At 42.4% G+C, this 19,076-nt stretch overlaps 2 protein-coding genes across 4 annotated transcripts in view; one reads left to right on the top strand and one right to left on the bottom strand.

Annotated features, from left to right (window-relative positions):
- Nucleotides 1-1,758: 1,758 nt before the first annotated feature.
- On the top strand, nt 1,759-8,389 carry chst7 (carbohydrate (N-acetylglucosamine 6-O) sulfotransferase 7). Of its 2 annotated transcripts, none has more exons than XM_066706075.1 (2): nt 1,759-3,292; nt 7,798-8,389. In XM_066706075.1, the coding sequence occupies exon 1, from the start codon at nt 2,015-2,017 to the stop codon at nt 3,266-3,268; it is 1,254 nt and encodes a 417-aa protein (XP_066562172.1). In that variant the 5' UTR covers nt 1,759-2,014; the 3' UTR covers nt 3,269-3,292; nt 7,798-8,389. The 2 variants fall into 2 exon arrangements, with proteins under 2 accessions (XP_066562172.1, XP_066562173.1); XM_066706076.1 differs by lacking the exon at nt 7,798-8,389 and adding an exon at nt 4,015-6,450.
- Nucleotides 8,390-12,498: 4,109 nt separating this feature from the next.
- slc9a7 (solute carrier family 9 member 7) overlaps nt 12,499-19,076 on the bottom strand; it is a 44,010-nt gene continuing 37,432 nt past the window's right edge. For both annotated transcript variants that reach the window (XM_066706073.1, XM_066706074.1), the window contains one exon: nt 12,499-16,486. In XM_066706073.1, coding sequence (XP_066562170.1) covers nt 16,226-16,486 — 261 coding nt within the window. In that variant the 3' untranslated portion in view covers nt 12,499-16,225. The remainder of the gene's footprint in view (nt 16,487-19,076) is intronic.

The following is a 19,076-nucleotide window of genomic DNA, read 5'->3' as shown; positions in this document are numbered from 1 at the left end:
AATATGTGTGTGTACACCTTGTCATCCCCACTGTCAAATTTAACCAAGTGAAGTCACATTAGCGCAGTTAGGGTAAGTAGGGTAATTAGGGTAACATTAGCCTACAGGGAAAAAAAGAAGTATCGAAATTTGGAAGGAGGCCACATGGTGGAGCTGTTTACCAACTGTTATCTAGCATGCCTTCATGCTTAATTATGTCCCCAAGAAGATAAGTGTGAGTCATTCAGCACCACTACAGTAAAAGGCCTGGTTTTATTTGTTGTTTTAATTCCCCTGTTCACATGATTCCCAGAATGCGACGCTGTAAGTGGAACACACTTATCAATTCTTCTGATCTATCTATCTTATTAAATATTGACATAAATATCATGGGCAATGCAATATTTGCATAAACTGGTTTAATATGTAGGTTTGCAAATGAATAAGTTGGTAATTATAGGTGAAGAAGTAGGTATTCCAGATACATATCAATTACCTCTCTCTCCCCTCCCACACACACACATCCACAATAATACTAGAGAGACAGTCTTGCTTTTGAAGGTGTGCAGAAAATGAACATCCTGACATCCACCCTGCGACACTAGTAGGGGTTGTGACTTGTGGCACAGAACACAACTATACCAGCTAAGCATGAGAGTGATTCATGATGCACCATCAAGTTTCATCTACCCCTATTCAATTTGAATGAGCAGATGTGTATATAAAGTGACGAGCCAAGGGCTAATGGCAGCATTATTTCTGTATACAGAGCAGGTCTCAAATAACCCACTAGGTTCTGAAAGCTTCAATGTTAAACATGCGCCAAGGGCCATTTGCAAGGTGACAAACGTCTCAATTAAATATGAAAGTCCCCAGGTGTTATTAATCATCGTGAACAAAGCAGCGTGTTGTCAGTGCCTGAATAATGAGTCTGCAGGGAGTGCTTCAGCTGGCACCTGTTGGCATCAGAGTTTGCATTTAAAATATATCCATAGCATAAAAAAACATGTATTGTTTGCAAGAAGAGTGCATCTGCTGGACGTCCAGCCCATTCATTAAGATTCGCAGGCAGAGATGAGCGCAATCTTTGAATGAATCGGGAACAGGTTTTCTGACAGCTGTGTGCCATTTCCAGCATTTGTTGCATACGGTGACATGGGTGTTCATACATCAGATGCATTTGGCAGCATTTTAAGCTGTTTAACTCTTGAGTCCGGGGTTGAAGTGCTGCTCAAGCATTTAATTATATGAATTTGGGAATTGCAGCCATTGAACTCTTGGCCATGTTCACAATACAAGTAACATCAGCTGGATGGAGGGCATCTAAATGAGAGGTTTTAAGAATTGGCATCTCTACCATGTGCCCCCCCACCCCCCGCAATTAGCAGATAACAACGCTAACAACAAGCTCAGTGGAGAACAATAAATATACTTCAATGATCTAACTCTTTTCACCAAGCACCTGTAACCTACAAGAAAGTGGCTTGACTTCATTCCGAAAAATATTGTAATTTTAAGATAAAGAGAGAGAGGTGAGATGCACACAGATCCTATAGCAACCCATCAGTTCAAGTAAGAAAACTGATTTTAACTTTAAACATAAAAAAGAAAATATGAAGAACTTTCTCTCATACATTAAAAAGTAATATGCGTTATTATATTACTAATGGTGATAATTGTATGATGAGGAGGATGATGATGATGATTTGAATATGCATTTATTTTGCGTAATGTCTTTAAAAATGCCTTTTAGGTGAAGTAGTATTCTGTCAATGAAATCGATTAATTCGGTTATTGTCTGGTCTAAGTCTCTTGCGCTACAGTGAAAAGCAAAGTATATTATATGTGTCTTTTTACTGACAATTGATTTGTGATGGGTGTTGGACCTTTTAAACCAGCTTTTATTGTGAAGCGCAGTGGGCGTGTTTAGCAGGGATTGACGGGCTCTGTTGGTTTGAGTCTCTGTGTGAAGTTTGCTGGGAGCGCTGGCTCACAGGCGAGAGGGACGCGGCAGCACCGGTCTGCTACTGAGGAAATGAAGAGACGGATGCAGAAGAGATACTTGATTTTAATCATAGGCTACTCCGTGCTGCTCCTGTTCATTCCCTACATGCTGGATTACAAGACCAAAACGGGTCAGGTCAAATATGGACCTCAGCAGCAGAGGTGCCCTGATCTGGAGAGCTCTATGGAATTGTGGAGCACTGTGGACAAGGCGAGCAATGAGACTGAAGTCGTGGAGGAGATGGGCACTAGGAACCGCACCAAAACGCACATTTATTTGCACGCAACGTGGAGGACTGGCTCGTCGTTTCTGGGGGAGTTATTCAACCAGCACCCTGATGTGTTTTACCTGTACGAGCCCATGTGGACTATGTGGCAGGCTCTGTACCCGGGAGATGCGGGCAGCCTGCAGGGAGCCGTGCGGGACATGATGAACTCCCTGTTCCGCTGCGACTTCTCCGTGCTGAAACTGTACGCCGGCACTAAAAACATCAGCACCTCGTTCATCTTCGGCTGGAAGACCAACAAGGTTATCTGCTCTGAACCGTTATGCCCAGCCTATAAGAGGGACCAGATCGGGCTCATCAGGGGAGACGTCTGTGAGAAGTGCCCTGCCAGGGACATCAGGGATTTGGAGAGGGAGTGCAAGAAGTACCCGGTGGTTGTCATCAAAGACGTTCGGGTCCTAGACCTGGGCATCCTGGTCCCCTTGATCCGAGACCCCGGGCTGAACCTGCAAATCATCCAACTGTTCAGGGACCCCCGAGCGGTGCACAACTCCAGGTTGAAGTCCAAACAGGCGCTGGTCAAGGAGAGCATCCAAGTGCTGAGGAGCAAGAAACAGACGGACAAATTCAAGCGCCTCCTGGTGCCCAGCAGGTCCAACCGGGCGGAGAACTATGTGTCCAGCGCCATGGAGCTCATCTGCGACAACTGGCTCGGTGACATGCTGATCATCAGAAACGCGCCCCAGTGGGTGAAGAGGAATTACATCCAGCTGCGCTACGAAGACCTCGTCATGCGTCCCGTCCAGGAGCTCCAGAGGATGTTCCGCTTCTCCAACCTCGGCTCCTTTGCAGCCATGGACAAGTTTGTGTTGAACATGACCCACGGCGAGGGCTACTCCTCAGACAAGCCGTTTTTGATATCTTCCAGGAATGCCAAGGAGGCCATCCACGCTTGGAGGGAGAGGCTGAGTGTGGAGCAGATCAGCCAGGTGGAAACGTACTGCAGCGAGGTCATGCGCCGGCTGGGCTACCAGAAGACCAATGTGGATAAAACGTAGACCTTCTCAAAAGCGTGCATGGAGGTAACATTCAAACATTTTTTAAGAACTGTTTTTGAACACACTGTAAAAGACTTCCTAATGCGACCAATTGTATTTTTGTAATATTTAAGTACATATACGTGTGTGTGTGTGTGTCATATATAACACCCGATATAGCTAGACAAAGAAAGCCACAAATACTGTATAGCCTACTTTAGTTTTATTACAGGCCTCAAGACATGATAAAGAGACCGCAATTCATCTAGAAACACCGAAAGAAATAGGTTAATACGCTGCACAGTGTAACCTAATTGTTATACTGCACTGTGTATTTTTTTAAAGAATGCACTCATTATTCTTTTGCCTCTAATTAGTAGGGCACAAGGTAAAAGTAACTCATTGCACAGGCCTCCTACACTACAAATCACAGCAGCCTATGGGTATTTGAACAATAATGAGGTTAATGATATTCAGAGGCAAGTGCGTCAATAATGAGGTGGCGGTGGTGCGTATGCGTTTTAATTGAAGTGAAATGTCTGTATTAATTATCATGCTATACTTTATAATAAAGTGACACGGCCCCACTTCTGGACCAGTCTCAATAAAGAACTCTATATGGGCGTATACTATTTGCAAAGTATCAGGAACAAACATACTTTGTCAAACTATAAACTTTGGACTTTTTAAGTTTGAAGTATTTTTGTTCCTGGTTTTGTGTTTCAAAATGTCAGCTTTGTAAACAAGCATGTTTCGAAACCCCACAGCAAGCAGACGGCAGTGATTAAAACCACACATTTCCAACATGATCCACACATTTTAATCTGGACAGAGGAAAAAAAGGATCAAAATTACAAGCTCCAAAACACGAGCAGATGTCAGTGTTTTACATCAACTGTATAGACTGGAACATTGCTCTGTGGCGGCCTAGGGCAGAGCAAACCACCTAAAATCCGATCTGAAGAGAGAAAATGCTCAAGAGGTGATGCTGCAAGGCCTTGTGTCCATCCAATCCGCCTGCAAACGTTGTGGTGACGTTTAAACAGAGCTACGGTTCACACACAACATGAGCCTCTTCACCACAACTCTTTCCACCTGAAGAAGACAAAACAACAAATCAACGAAAACAGGTCAAATCATCAACTGTTGTATTTGGTGGGAACTGATGTATCCGTTTTTTGTTTTTGTCTGTTTTTTTCATCAACATATAATTTGTGTAAATGAGAGAGGATGCTCCAGGCAAACAAACGCATATACTGTGTATGTTGTGTTAATGTAAACTTATTAAATTATACATTTCTTTTATGTACTGGTTTTAATGGACTGCAGGTTACAGATGTAATTCGATTTGAAACACTTCAAGCAATTTATAAACGAGAAAAAAAACATATACACTCGATTGTGTATTGATTAAACTCTTTATAGTTTTTACTGTGTACAAGCAATGCGCTTAACACGACTATTTGAAAGCCACGTTTAGGCCACAATGCAGTTTCAAGAATTAAACGTGGCTTTTCATGAACTACCGAGATGATTTGGATGATAAAACACAGATGAATATAGTATCATTTCAGACTATGTGAAATTACTGGTTTTAACCGAGATCTTCTGAAATCAATGGATGAAAGTTGATTGGGTATAGTTCAGCCCACAGGAGAGAGCCTTCTCTCTGAAACCCTGAAATCCTTATTCACTATATGCTGCAGCTGTACAACAGCAGTGGTAATAATTTGTCCCTGTCCCGAGTCCAGTTGCAGGAGATCCCGTAATGATTCGACTTCATGTACCATCTTGCAGTGTTACACTTTGTGCTAAAGCTCCCTGGAGATTTGAAGCTGACCATACATACCCTATTATTAGCTGTTAGGTACTGCCATTAGAAAGACGGGACAATAACTGCACATTGATCTAGCATCTGCTCAGCAAGGCCTATATGTTTCAATGCGGTCTAACAAATCAAGTCTTATGAGTAATTATTCTCTATTAACTTTATACAAATTATTTTTCTTATTTGCTGTTATGATTATTTTATTTTGCAGGGATTTTTTTGTAAAGAAATGGAAGACATCATTATTTAATATGTGTCGGTAAAACAAAGAAAATCACCCAAAACCTGCATCACATTATGCAGTGCAGTGTCCTAGTTTGTTCAAAGGGGATACAATCTGAATCGAATTCTAACATTCTGATGTGTGTCTGAGGCATTGAAAATAATAATAAGACACCCATAGAGGAATGTGGATTAATCAATTTAACTGCATATATCAACCATAGTCATGCCAGCACGACAGATATCAAACTGTCCTTCTATGGGTTATTCTGCAACTGTTCAATTATAAAAATGGGTTTCTCCTTCGTTTGAATGTAGCTTGAAGGTCAAACATAACCTTAACCTGTTCTAGAAATAGATGAGACTTGCTTCTATAGAATTCTCTTGAAACCTGGTTTAGCAGCCTGTTGTCTCCTCTCTAGCAGTGGTGCCAATTTAAATTCAGTAAGGGTCTTTCTTAGAGTACATTCTGACAGGTAATTGTTACATTTGATATAACAAATACAATTGTTTATATGAATGCTACTGTAGCAGTATTTTATTTTGTCACACAGACCATTCACTGTATGGTGATCTGTAAGTTTATGTAACATTGACTCACAACCTGATTGTGTCCAGTGACAGAAGCAGTGAAAGTGAACTTTTTCTGGAGAGAGTCATATTAGCTGCAATCAAACTACTCTGTAGCATTATGTAGCCAGAGTATGGCAAGCCATTTTCATTCTAAATAAATTAGTGATATCAACAATTGATTTTGTGATCTAAAAAATGATAAACTGATTTCTGATAACAAACATTTAATTGGTGATTTCAATTAATAAAAAATGTAATGGTTGATGTCATTAATTTAAATTATTAAATGTGTAAATAGCAGAAATTTCCATAGAGGACATGTTTCTCTCAACTTGTTGACTCAAACTTGAACTGCTTGATGTATTTATTATTCTGATTAAATAGGAGAATGCTAGGTTGCCTGGAAACTACCATATGTCTAGTCTTGAGATGAACCTTTCATTCCACAGAGGGGCAATTAGCTAATTATTACTCATCCGTGAAGTAGCAACGATATTAGTGTAGCAAAATGTATTTCCTTTTCCTCCCTTTCATTTGTTCGTTCTTCCTATCTGCTGTGAAACTGTGAAATTGCAAATGCTCTCAGATGTACCTGGGAGGTGTTCTGCCATCGTGTGTGGCAGTTTGTTTATTGGCAGTCCAAAGGCCAGCATAAGAGAAGGTGACAGACAAGGACATCAAACCGTTTACCACCACTTAAGCTTCCTGTGTCACTAACAAATAAACACTCTCACTCTGACAGCAAACAAGCTTTAGCATCCATACATATTCATGTCACTGTAAACTGTAACCTCTGTAGCTTCCTCCATCTGGATTAATTAGGATAATCACCAGGGGAAATTAGTAATACCAGGTAAATGTGACTTTGTGCCAGGCCCTTGTTTTCAGAGTGAATTCCCTTTAAGCTTTTCATGTGACCACAAGGTATACATCAAAACATACACCACGCAAATGAGACCAGTTCATTATGGTTAAATGTTTGGATGTATGAAAATTTGATTTCAAATATAAGAGAGTCTGTTTATTATATTTATGTTTTGAATATTTTACACATGGTGTTGGCATTGACCTGGGGATCAAATGTAAAAAAAATGTAAAGTATGATGTATATTGAATCCCTACAAAATAACGCACAGAATGTGTGTGTGAGTTGCAGAGGGCACAGGACCATTCTCTTTTGAAGGAAAAAAGGAACAATTGTTTCTTGCGAACACCGTAATTTGCTTACACAGAAGCTGGAGCTCATAGTGACTCATGAATCCAAAATCCACTCCTGAACTGTGGAACAATGTGTTTGTTCATCGAAGAGCATAGAGATCAGCCTGTCACTAGCCTAAACAAGAAATGCCTTTGAGACTTGGGATAATGGTGTAGCGATTGTGCTTTATTTGGCCTTCACACAGGGAAATAGCCTGTGGCATGATATTATGCAAAATCCAGCATTCCATGTATACATACAGTTGAAGTCAGAATCTTTTTTTATCTAGCCTGGGCTCTGAAATATTTACAGCTTGTACGAGTGCCTATTTTCTAACTTGTCTCAGCCCTTAACACAAGGAATTCTGGGACTTCAGCACTGCCAAAGTGTACTCATGTGTATACTTGGTCGAAGGGTGCATTGGAGGGCACGTAGAGCTCCCTTCACTCATTCTCTAAGGTATTGGGATGTGCCTTAAATTAAGATGGCACACTGGTTAGGGAGCAAGGGAGTGGTTTGGGACACAGTGTTCATTGAACTTCTACAATTGTATTTTGTGTTTGTGTGTTCATGCGTGTTAAAAGAGAAACGCCAGGTTCCCAAGTGACAGGTTTTCATGTAATGTAATACAGTGAGTTTCTTCCCCTTGCCGGGAAGACCTCCGATAAATCAGCAGATACACACTGTATATCGATCCCACCCGTGAGTTGCTGTTCATTTTTGTTTCAGAAGCCTGATTGGAGAGCAACAGGAGAGCACGTCCGCTACAGTGCACCAAAACTGACACTGAAGGATTGAGGAGCAATACACAGCTGAACAAGAAAACAGGGTTCTCACTTCTGAGCGTTGTACAGCCTTCCCCAGTGGACAAGGAGAATATATATATATATATATATAGTAAATATGGACTGAAGAGGAGGGTTATAGTGGGAAATGATTGACACCCGGGAAGACAATGGAGGGAACAATAGTCTACCTGAGGGGCACTACATCTGCAGCAGGACATATTTAACATTTGAATGAAGTCCATACATTGTGACCATTACATTTTAAGCATTAGGATATGGAGCAACTACAGAAGAAGTGAGCTTTTGTTATTCAACACAAATGGTTTTCTTTCTAACGTTAGAAAAAACGCGGTTCCTCACCATTCAGTCCGTTGTATCATTTCCTAATGTTGTGTGGAAGTCAGGGCAGTGTAGCAATGAGCTCCTCCGAACCAATCACAAGCCAGAATGTCCAAGCATTAATTCATATTTGTACATGTGTGTATATATACATGCATATACACTAATTAAGGTATGGTCTATACATACATATATATATATATATATATATATATATATATATATATATATATATACACACACACCGATCAGCCATAACATTATGACCACTGACAGGTGAAGTGAATAACACTGATAATCTCGTTATCATGGCACCTTTCAGTGGGTGGGATGTATTAGGCAGCAAGTGAACATTTTGTCCTCAAAGTTGATGTGTTAGAAGCAGGAAAAATGGGCAAGCGTAAGGATCTGAGCGACTTTGACAAGGGCCACATTGTGATGGCTAGACGACTGGGTCAGAGCATCTCCAAAACTGCAGCTCTTGTGGGGTGTTCCCGGTCTGCAGTGGTCAGTACCTATCAAAAGTGGTCCAAGGAAGGAAAAGCGGTGAACCGGCGACAGGGACATGGGCGGCCAAGGCTCATTGATGCACGTGGGGAGCGAAGGCTGGCCCGTGTGGTCCGATCCAACAGACGAGCTACTGTAGCTCAAACTGCTGAAAAAGTGAATGCTGGTTCTGATAGAAAGGTGTCAGAACACACAGTGCAGCGCAGTTTGTTGTGTATGGTGCTGCGTAGCCGCAGACCAGTCAGGGTGCCCATGCTGACCCCTGTCCACTGCCGAAAGCGCCTACAATGGGCACATGAGCATCAGAACTGGACTACGGAGCAATGGAAGAAGGTGGCCTGGTCTGATGAATCACGAGTTCAAGGTGTTGACCAAATTCCCCAGATCTCAATCCAATCGAGCATCTGTGGGATGTGCTGGACAAACAAGTCCGATCCATGGAGGCCCCACCTCGCAACTTACAGGACTTAAAGGATCTGCTGCTAACGTCTTGGTGCCAGATACCACAGCACACCTTCAGAGGTCTAGTGGAGTCCATGCCTCGACGGGTCAGGGCTGTTTTGGCGGCAAAAGGTGGACCTACACAATATTAGGCAGGTGGTCATAATGTTATGGCTGATCGGTGTGTATATACACATACATACTTATATGAATGTACTAGATCTTCAATAAGTGTGTGTAATATAGAGTTATGTACCTGTATCTATATCTTCATTATATTTTGATATGACTGGATAATATATGTTCACACTCACACTCACACAAAACAGACCACCGCCTGCACCATCGGCCAGGGGAGTTCAGTCAGCACTGCGGCGGCCGGCTGCCCGGGCACGGCGATCCGTGTTTAATCTGCTCTAATCCACACTCAACCCGCTCAGGACGTGCTCAAGTAGAGGGCAGGATTGCCTGAGATCCAATGAGGCCGGATGGCACAAGACTGCGCCTCTCGTGTTTTTGTTGTTATAGTTGTAGTTGTAGATTAAAAGCTTTTTTTTTTTTTTTTTTTACTAGAAACATGTTCAGGTATGATATTCATACATTTAGGGGAACTTGTGTCCAGTGCAAAAACATGCTGTAACATTTTGTCAACACTGTTTATGATAATTCACAGTGACAGGGTGGGAATGCAGAATGGCCTGTAGTTTCCACAGATAAAAACATTAAACTCACAGACCCAGGCTGACTTTCGTATGGCTGAGCCACAGCAGTCGTATGGATCTTGCAGTGACTGTGATGTGATCATGTGAACAGGCCCTGAAGTGGATTCATCTTCCTGTACTGGGAGATTCCCCAGAGCTCCAGTATTCCTCATGGGATCCAGACACAGCGCTTTTTGAACACTTGGCTCACCAATGTAATATGTAAGGCACAGTGGAACAGGATGTTTCGTATCCACTTTGTTTTTGTCTGTGTCAGAGTAAAACACTGTAATGCTGAACCTCTCTTTGGTTACCAGAGTGGAGGCAGTCGTTTGTATACTATAGCACAATTAAATGCTGACAAAATAAATATGCACTACCAGTGGTGTCAATTTTCTCTGTTCGATGTTACACTAATTCACCAGCTGAGGAAGAATGATTAGATTGACAAAGTAAGCAGTCAAGTCTTTTTATATAAACGGGGCACGCTAGAATTACCATATATGGGTAAAAAAAAATCTAATGAAACAAGAAATCGCATTCTTTGGCTATACATCCATTTATTACAGTTGCTTTATATAAACAGCCGTGCTCTAGTCAGGATAATTTCATTAGCAGAAGTGAAACTAGAAGAGACCGCATCAGTCTCCTCTCACAATACATTTGTGTGTGTGGGGGGGGGTGTGATGAACTTCTCACTGCAGTGGGGTAACACTCCTGTGTAACTGCCAATTGTGCTGTACAGGGATATTTATACAACACTATTCGCTGCACGTTTCAGCCGTTTCCGATTTTTTGTTTTTTTAAACATGTTCACTCTGACTCAACTTCCTCCTTGTTGAAGTGGGTCATGCCAATCCTCATGTGACTACATTAATCATCCTTCTTTAAAAAGTGTTTAAAGCCAATTGTTTCTTGGACGTAAAGTCCAGAAAGGAACAAGAATACTGCAGTCAACCCAGACACAGAGGCTAGGGCTGTTCGCTCTGTTACACTGAGAAAGCAGGCCTAAGGTGGGGGGTTGTTATTTGATGTGTTGGGGAAGCAGCCCGAGTCTTCGCCTATCAGTGCCGAGCATCCCTCTTCACAATGCGGCTCGGCCTTTCAGCCGCAGTATTGGATGTTATTTTGGAAATACCATGTAGCGAGCTATTTCTAGTGAAGAGAGCACCATGCAAAGACAGGCAATAAATTAATCATGCAGAGTGCTGTCAGTTTAAACTTGCTGCTGCTGTAGCTGCTGTTGCTGCTGCTCGGAGGATGAAAGAGTTTCATTAACGCAGAATTACATGAGGGGCTGAGATAAGTCAGAGCCTCCTCTCGCTGCTGCATGGGCTCGTGTGTGGGGGGAATTGCATGCAACAGAGTGCAGTTAAATGAAGATTGTACTTTTTAAGTATTTTAGAGCGTGCATCTCTATAGACTTCCCATCTGGTCCTTATCTGTGCAGTGCATGCTTAAGCACGAATGGTAAATGTAAACTAATATGGTTAAAAAAGAACAACGGCAAGCTTTACAAGGTGAGGTGAGCAGAACACAGGGGAGAACGACAGGATTGAATTCACTGGGCTGTCCTTGGGGTTTTGCAACTGTCCAAATATATTTTGTCTCTGTTAAGGCTGTACATGTAAGATTAGAAATAAGCTTGCTTGAAATAAAAATAACAGACCGACAAATTAAGCAAATGCTTTACTTTAAGTAACTGTATTGGTTATCACCTTCAGCCCACGCATCCTGTGAAGCACTTGGGCGATTATAACTTGATATTTTTTTATTTTCTGCTCCACAATGCAGTGTAAATCCAAATTTAAAGCCATGCACTGCAGTGTAATACAGTAATACTGGCAGGCTGCTATTTTAATATGTATTTATAAACATTAGTTTAATCTTCTCACAACACTATACAATCTGGAGAGGGATAAGTCATGCGTGATGTTTTTGTTTATTTTTTTTTTTTTAAGTTAATGAAATCACTCAAATTCACCCACGTTATTTTGCAGTATAATATTCTTTGAAATGGAGACTCCTGCATAGTGGATCTTTTAAATATTGCCAATTAAAATAATAAAATACTTAATGCACTTAAGAACTTTGGATGAAAAGCTTATGGAAGGGAAAATGGAAGAGCAATTTCTTGAAGAAGTTGCCTCTAGGAAATTGACTTACACCATCAGTTATGTGGACAATGAGGATTTTGAAATATGCAAAATGGTGAAAATAGATGCACTTAAGTTGCAGAACAGAAGACCAGCTCAGCGGATGTCTAAGGGTTGTGTGTTGCACAGGTCTACTCAGTATCTGAGCTCACAGGGCTACAGATCACACAGCTGTAGCCTTTGAGATTAAAAACCCACATTCCCAATTCTGTTATAGCCACACAGCCCAGACAAGAAACACAAGCCTGCAATACCCCCTCAACATCCCAAGGGGGTGATGTCACTGAAACAGGCTCACATACATGACAATCCCCGTTACACAAGCCCTCACCAAACCTCTGTTCACATTCTAGTGCTCTACAGTAGCCGCAATGTTGGCTAAGGGTGACAGCACCAACCCCCAGCCGACCGGGCCTTTCAAACGATCATGAGGATAAGACACAGGAAAACCGCATGAAGAAGGCTGATGTAGGAAACCTTTGTACAGTAAAAAAAATACCAGCCTGCAGGACAGATTTTATTGACAGATATCACATGCAGAACATCTCAAATGAAACAGTTGCAAGGTTTTTCTAGGGGTCTGAATGAGAGTCAGGCAGGAGGAGGGATGTCCCCGGAGGACGTACATTACACGAAGAAGCGGCCGTGGACACGCAGCACGGAGAAGTGCGATTCCGCCGATTGGTCACTGGTGGGCAAGCGTCCCACCTCGATGTCGCACGGCCAGTCAAACAGCAGAGAAAATCTAAAGGCTGCTACATTCATGATTGCACAATCTCCAGTCATACTTCCAGGCTGAAAGGGGCGTCAACTCGACCCACAATCCATATCAAAAGAGACGTTTGTAGAATAGAAAGAATGGTCAGATTTCCTCAAGATTTCGATGAAAAAAGAAGCGGCTCAGTGTCTTCCCGAAAACAAACAACTTTACAAAAAGACAAATGCACAGATTACCACCCCACTTCCCTTTGCAGTAACTGGAAACAGAATTTACACACATCATTTGTTGGCTATATTTCTCCTCCGATTCAAAAACAGAGAAGACCACAAGAGTTTGGAAACACAGAAAGGCTGTACCGCAGGGCAACAAAGTGAAGCCGAATATTTCCAGTAAAAGACAGTGGCTGTGCTTCCATGAAGTGTATAGTCAGTCACAGATGGGTCTTTGAGATGCATTTCAATAATTAATTAGAAGGTCTATAGAGTGGGCTCCAAAGAAAATATGGGATCCAGATAAAGCATGTTTTAGGAAGGATGGCATTAATCATTTAGGGAGATGTACGATTACGTTACATTACAATATTGAATTATTTAGCATAAATACACTCTCAGACCAAGACCCTTTTGAAATGTCATGTCTAGCTTTCGATCCCAAATGATTTTTAGTAATCCACGTGGCCAGAACCCACTCGGATCCAAACTCCTGTACAGGCTTATTATACAAGTATATCACTTCAAGAATGTATTGTGATCCAACTATACATTCCTGATCTACAAATAGTTGCCAGGCTGTAACATCTTTGCGAGTTACAGTTTCCATTGATGATTATTTGTGCATCGGGAATATGTAGTTTGATCACAGTACGTGTGTGAAATGCTGTACTGCTTTCAGAATAACCCTGTAATTTTAGAGTAATACACACTAAACGCTCCTTTCTGCGAAAGACTTTAAGATCAAGGTCCTCAACAAATCACATTTAAAAAGCAGAAATTTAAAGCTGGGGTCCCCAGTCTTGGAGGGCAGCCATGATTTTATATCCACCTGAGCCCCTTAGTACCCAATTCAACTGTTTATTGCCTTTCCAGAACCAAAGCAACCTCTCTTAGCAGCTCTGATAGAGATCTGAATGCCTGCTGGACCAGGACTGGGGACCCCAGACACAATCCAACACACATCCCACTCATTCGCAAGCTTGAGTTTCAGATATCAATGATGACAGTATTTGGAGCCCACTGTATACATGTCACATTTACACTTATATAACAACACAAACAAACAGTACACACTTCACTTCCTAGTAATAATTACTCGAGACGCATTTAAACAATGTGATTACTTCATTTGTTATTCACGATTAAATTCAGAACCCACTCGGGATTCTCTGCAATTAGTAAGCAATGCATTTTCAACCAGACAGGACAGCCTTTTGTTCGTCGGCATAATGACTGCAGCTCAACCGCAGTTAAAGTGCTTCAGACTTTATCTCCTGCAGAGAACATTTTCACTAACCCGCTGCAGTGCTACGAGTTGCACTGCAGCTCCAAGATGCAACTAAAGACTTTAAACTGAGTGACAGCTTTACAACTGTGGGAAAACATTATTGCGCAAAATTAGCAGAAGTAGAAAAATTCAGTCAATTTGGACATTTGGCCTTATACCCTCTGCCGAATGGGAAGTCACAGTATCCTTTCACAGAGACCATCAGAAAATGGCTCGACACCGAACCAGAAACACACAGCAGTCGAGTCACACAGATTTAACTACAGTGAAGCATTTCAATTACATTATTATTTTTTGGACGTTTCAAGAACTGATATCTTTCTCAACTAAAGTAACACTATGCTGCCGATACAGCACATCTAATGGCTTCCTGCAGCCTCCCCTCTGGCCTGTTAGTCAACACAGTGCTGTCCACTGAACCTTCATTGCAACCCAGTACATTATTCCAACCAACAGCTTTCGTATTGCTTCACTTGGTCTTGTTGGGAGAAGTGACCAACTAAAGTGCAGCCCACTTTTCTCTGGGACCCTCTGTGTATAGCTAGTCTCAGGTGTATGGCAGACATTGGCGAGTCTTGGCACCAGTGGGTATGGTTTCAATACAAAATGCCGAACAAGGTAGGAAGGGCGCAGACACAGTCTCTCAGTGCTGCAATGGACAGCACATTTACATCAGGTTAATGAGAATGAAGTGTGAATACGATACTAAACCGCTGAAGTGGTCGGTAATAGCTGGCTAAGTGTGCGGGATGGACTAAAAATTAGTAATAAATTTATAAAAATGGATCCATCCGAGGTGTAGGAGCATTGCTCCGGTCCCAGAAATAATGCATTGAAATGGCAATTCAACTCCAGTCGCTTCACACAGTGGTGAATAAGAGAGTGGAGATGTAGAAGTATTACATATTGTATTCATCTGTTCCCATTAGCAAGCCTACATGATCGCCTAAAATCGCCTAAAATGCATCCCGTCCCCCTTTCGTCATCTCATGGCTACTCACAATAAAGCACTGCCACTTTAGTGATGCTCAAGAAGGCCCACGTTGAAATTATGCTCTGACACAGAAGTGGATTGTATAGCGAGACCAATCAGAGCTGCTTCTGTTTCAACTTTCCTCGAACCTAGAGCAGAAGCATTAAGCTCCACGAGATGTAATCTGTGATCCTTAAAAACATGTAACCCACGATTAATGGACATCGTTGACTCTAGAACAGTCTATATGTGTATGTGATGCTTTGATAGCCACTGCACTTGTAAAACAAAACAAAGAGGGTGGTTTACATTAAAATCATTTAGTTTCATGCTTACTGGGGTCTTCTGGTGGGCTAGCGGGGATGAACTATGGCTCACACGTTAGCAGAGGCCTGGCGACCTTTTGGCCCATCTTCCAGGGCTGAGTCTCTTAGCAGCAATGTGACTCGATTAGGACAGTTGATTGGCTTCACAGACCTACCCCTGGCTCAGGCATTTAAAGCGCCCGACTGACGACCTTTGTCTTAGGATGGAAAGTGATCAATTCTAGCTTGGTTAAGCTCCTCCCCTTTCGATTCTAGGACCACCTCTCAAAAGAGGTACAGCAATCGTGTGCTGAACTCATTTCCCAGGAGGTTGTAAAGTTTTCAAATACATCCTCTGGGAAAGTTTCCTTTTTTTTTTTTTTTTTCCCTCTCCTTTCCCTCGCTCAAGCATTTAAAAAAAAAAAAAGACGACATACAAATAATAAAAATAACATCTATACTGCATACAGCACATGATCTCATCGTGAATAAAGGTTGCCGACACGAGCAAAGCCGCATTTCCTCCAGTCCGTACTTGATGAGAATGAAATGCCGCAGAATTGTTTTTTTTTTTTTTTCTGTCCCTTGCTCCTTAAAGAGCTACGATTGGATGATCAGCTATGGCCGGCCTACATGGCCCGAGTTTCTCCAGGGGCAAGAAGGGTCTCAATCCAGCCCCCTGCCTGTGTCCTGGGCCGCGGGGATGGCGGGCAGGCGGGCGGGCGGTCAGGCGTGGTCCTCGATGGGGAACACCAGGCGAGTCCCCCGGCTGATCAGCTCGTGCTCCCCGGCCTCCAGCTCGCGCTCCAGCGCCTCCTCTGACGTGCTGCTGCTCCTCTTGCCGTTGATCCCCAGCCCGGAGGCTCCCGCGGGGCCGTGGCTGCCCGACGCCCCGTTGGCAGTGATGGCTGTGTCACCGTAGGTCAGAGTGAGGTCACCGTCGTTGAGGATGAGGTCCGAGTCGGTGTCCCTCAGCTGCTCCCGATTCTGCAGATACAGTGACAGTGAAACATGACGGGAGGTGGGGGCGGGAAGTGGCAGGGTGTAGCTAAGGGAAGATAGGGGACACACGGGGACACACAGGGACACACAGAAATGCTAAACACTGTTTATGAAGGACACTGAGGAGTCACACAAAAAGGGAGAAGGGAAAGGGGGAGTCCCACTTAGTTGCTGTTAAAGACTTTCATGGCTAACCATCTACCTCTTCCCTCCCCCCACTTACTTTTCCATTATAGATGCCTTAGCAGGAAGTGAGTGTTTAGAGACTCAAACATTTTAATAGAATACAAGTGTTTTTGTGTCATTTTTAACGTGAATTTTCAGCAGAGAGTTTCCATTTAAATACACAGAACCGATTTGATTTATTATTTGTTTGTTTTTTAATGGTAGGATTTGACAGGAATATTCCCTAGTATGATATATAAATCACCATTAATACAATGGCATTTATATACAATAGGCATTACAAAGAGCCTAAATGAGAGCAACAAGAATAAAAAATGAATGGCATATGAAAATGAAGTCAGACAGCAACTGGACAGAATGCATTTGCTTCAGTGCATCTGTAATCTTTGTAAATAATTGTGCCTAAGTGGCTTTAATTATTACTCCAGCCATCTCTTGGGGGAGATTACAGTGGTTATGTGTCTGCACTATAGGTTTCACATGCCAATCGCTCGGTCATCATAGTAAAGTGATGCATATTCTACAGACACCAGCACAGGGGAGTCAGACTTGACCTCCTGCTACCCCCCGCTTTTTACTTTCACACTTCATGAACAGATACACAAAACAGGCCACAGGCTCTCAGTTTGGTTTAAAAAGTGCTCGAGGTGCTTCAGAAACCGTGGCAAGGAGGAGGAATGCCCTTTGTTCCTGTCAGCAAGACCGTGTGACGGTGAGGTGAGAGGTGAGCCATCGTTCACACTGTTGGGTGAAGTGCGCAGTTCACACGGGAGCGCACACACAAACTGAACAAAATACACTAACACAAACACTCACGCCCATATATATTTAGGGACTACAAGTAGGAGTAGCATTCATATGCATTTCCCTCAAAAGATTTCAGTTTATGTTTTGTTGCTGAATTAATGCATGGATGGATGAATAAAATAGTTAGATGGCTTTTCAATGTGCATCTTCCACATTCCCAAGGCTTGGCTTGTTGTGGCGATACAATGAATTTAATCTGCGCGTTCCTTTGCATCTACCACTGAAAAAAAATACATACATTACCACTGCATAACTGGGTGGCTTGAAATGAACGCCTTTGACAGAACCGAAAGCCTACATCATATCTTCCGGGGCCTCCTGATTGATGCGAGTGCAGACAACGGCAAATAAAAACAAAGAATTAAAAAGCTCGATCTGCTGAATAAAAGGATCGGGAGGAGGTTCAACTACTTTACTGTATAAAAATAAAAATCCAGTTGAAATCTCTGACAATCCTGCCAATGGTTTTCAAATTATCTTCCGGTATGACACGTCAAACAGATTTAGCCATTACTCGGCTTGACTGCCATCATCTGGGATGCCGCAGTTATTCTGCTCCAGTGCTTCATATCCCAGCTTGCATCCGTACTGATAAAACCAAGCATGTTTTATTTCTGTGTACAGTAGACTGCGCAGTGTTATCTACCTGACTGACAGAGACATTAAAACGCACTTCTCCTTCACTGTAAATCTTCATACACAATCAAAGACAGGAAGAAAGTCTGTCTTGTGCCCCAACTTTACAAAGATCTGCAGTTTACTGTATCTGGTCTTCTCTTTCTTTCTTCCATCCTCTCTTTCATACCATAATTGCAGGAGAAAACGGTGCAATTTCTTTAAGAGTGCTACTCCCAGCCAATATTCAGTCAATAGTCAATAGTCAGCCAGTCTTACCATCCACAATGTGCTGAATTAATGGTTTGAAGGCTACCTAACCATCAGGCTGCTTTTACAACCACTGTGCCCTAAAAAAGGACAGTCATTTCAAGTTCATCTTCCGCTCACCTAGTACAGTCCTTCTGCGACATCAGATAACAGAGACGGTGTTCGGTGAGCCCATAAATAAGGGCAGGGAAATCCACACCATAATAGGATTCACACAGCTCTGTGGCATCACACCCATTTACTCATAAACTGAAAGACATCAAGACTCTTCATGATCCACTCCGTCCCGTACTTCACGCACTTACGCGATGAGCGGACACAATTATTGTTGATACTGTATCGGGCTTGTTCCCAGCTTGAATTACTTACTAGGAATTCATGCAAATCTAGTCTTGTGCCAAAAAGATGTACCAGGATTATCCAGTGAATAGGAGGAGGCATCTGACTGACAGGGGCCGTCGCACAATCTCAGAGGTCCCCCTTGAAAAGCAGCTTTAGCTTTCTAGATGTGTGTGTAATTAATGGCACTGATGTACCTTGACAAGTAAAATAAATAAATATATACAATCTCAATTTTTTATTTTTTAACTAATCAGACAAGTTTCCAGAGACTATGAAGTTGTCACGTTGCAAAACTGAAGTGGTTTATTGTTGTCATTCGCTGTCAGTATGCGCCTATGGGGTATGATGCAAATTA

This window comes from Amia ocellicauda, chromosome 6 (genome assembly GCF_036373705.1).
Source record: "Amia ocellicauda isolate fAmiCal2 chromosome 6, fAmiCal2.hap1, whole genome shotgun sequence".
NCBI lineage: Eukaryota > Metazoa > Chordata > Actinopteri > Amiiformes > Amiidae > Amia > Amia ocellicauda.
The sequence above is the reverse complement of the archived record's forward strand: the minus strand, read 5'-3'. Positions and strand labels throughout refer to the sequence as shown.

What these genes read in the sequence shown, in the direction of transcription:
- chst7 (XM_066706075.1), top strand. Translation starts at nt 2,015, where the DNA reads ATGAAGAGACGGATGCAGAAGAGATACTTGATTTTAATCATAGGCTAC.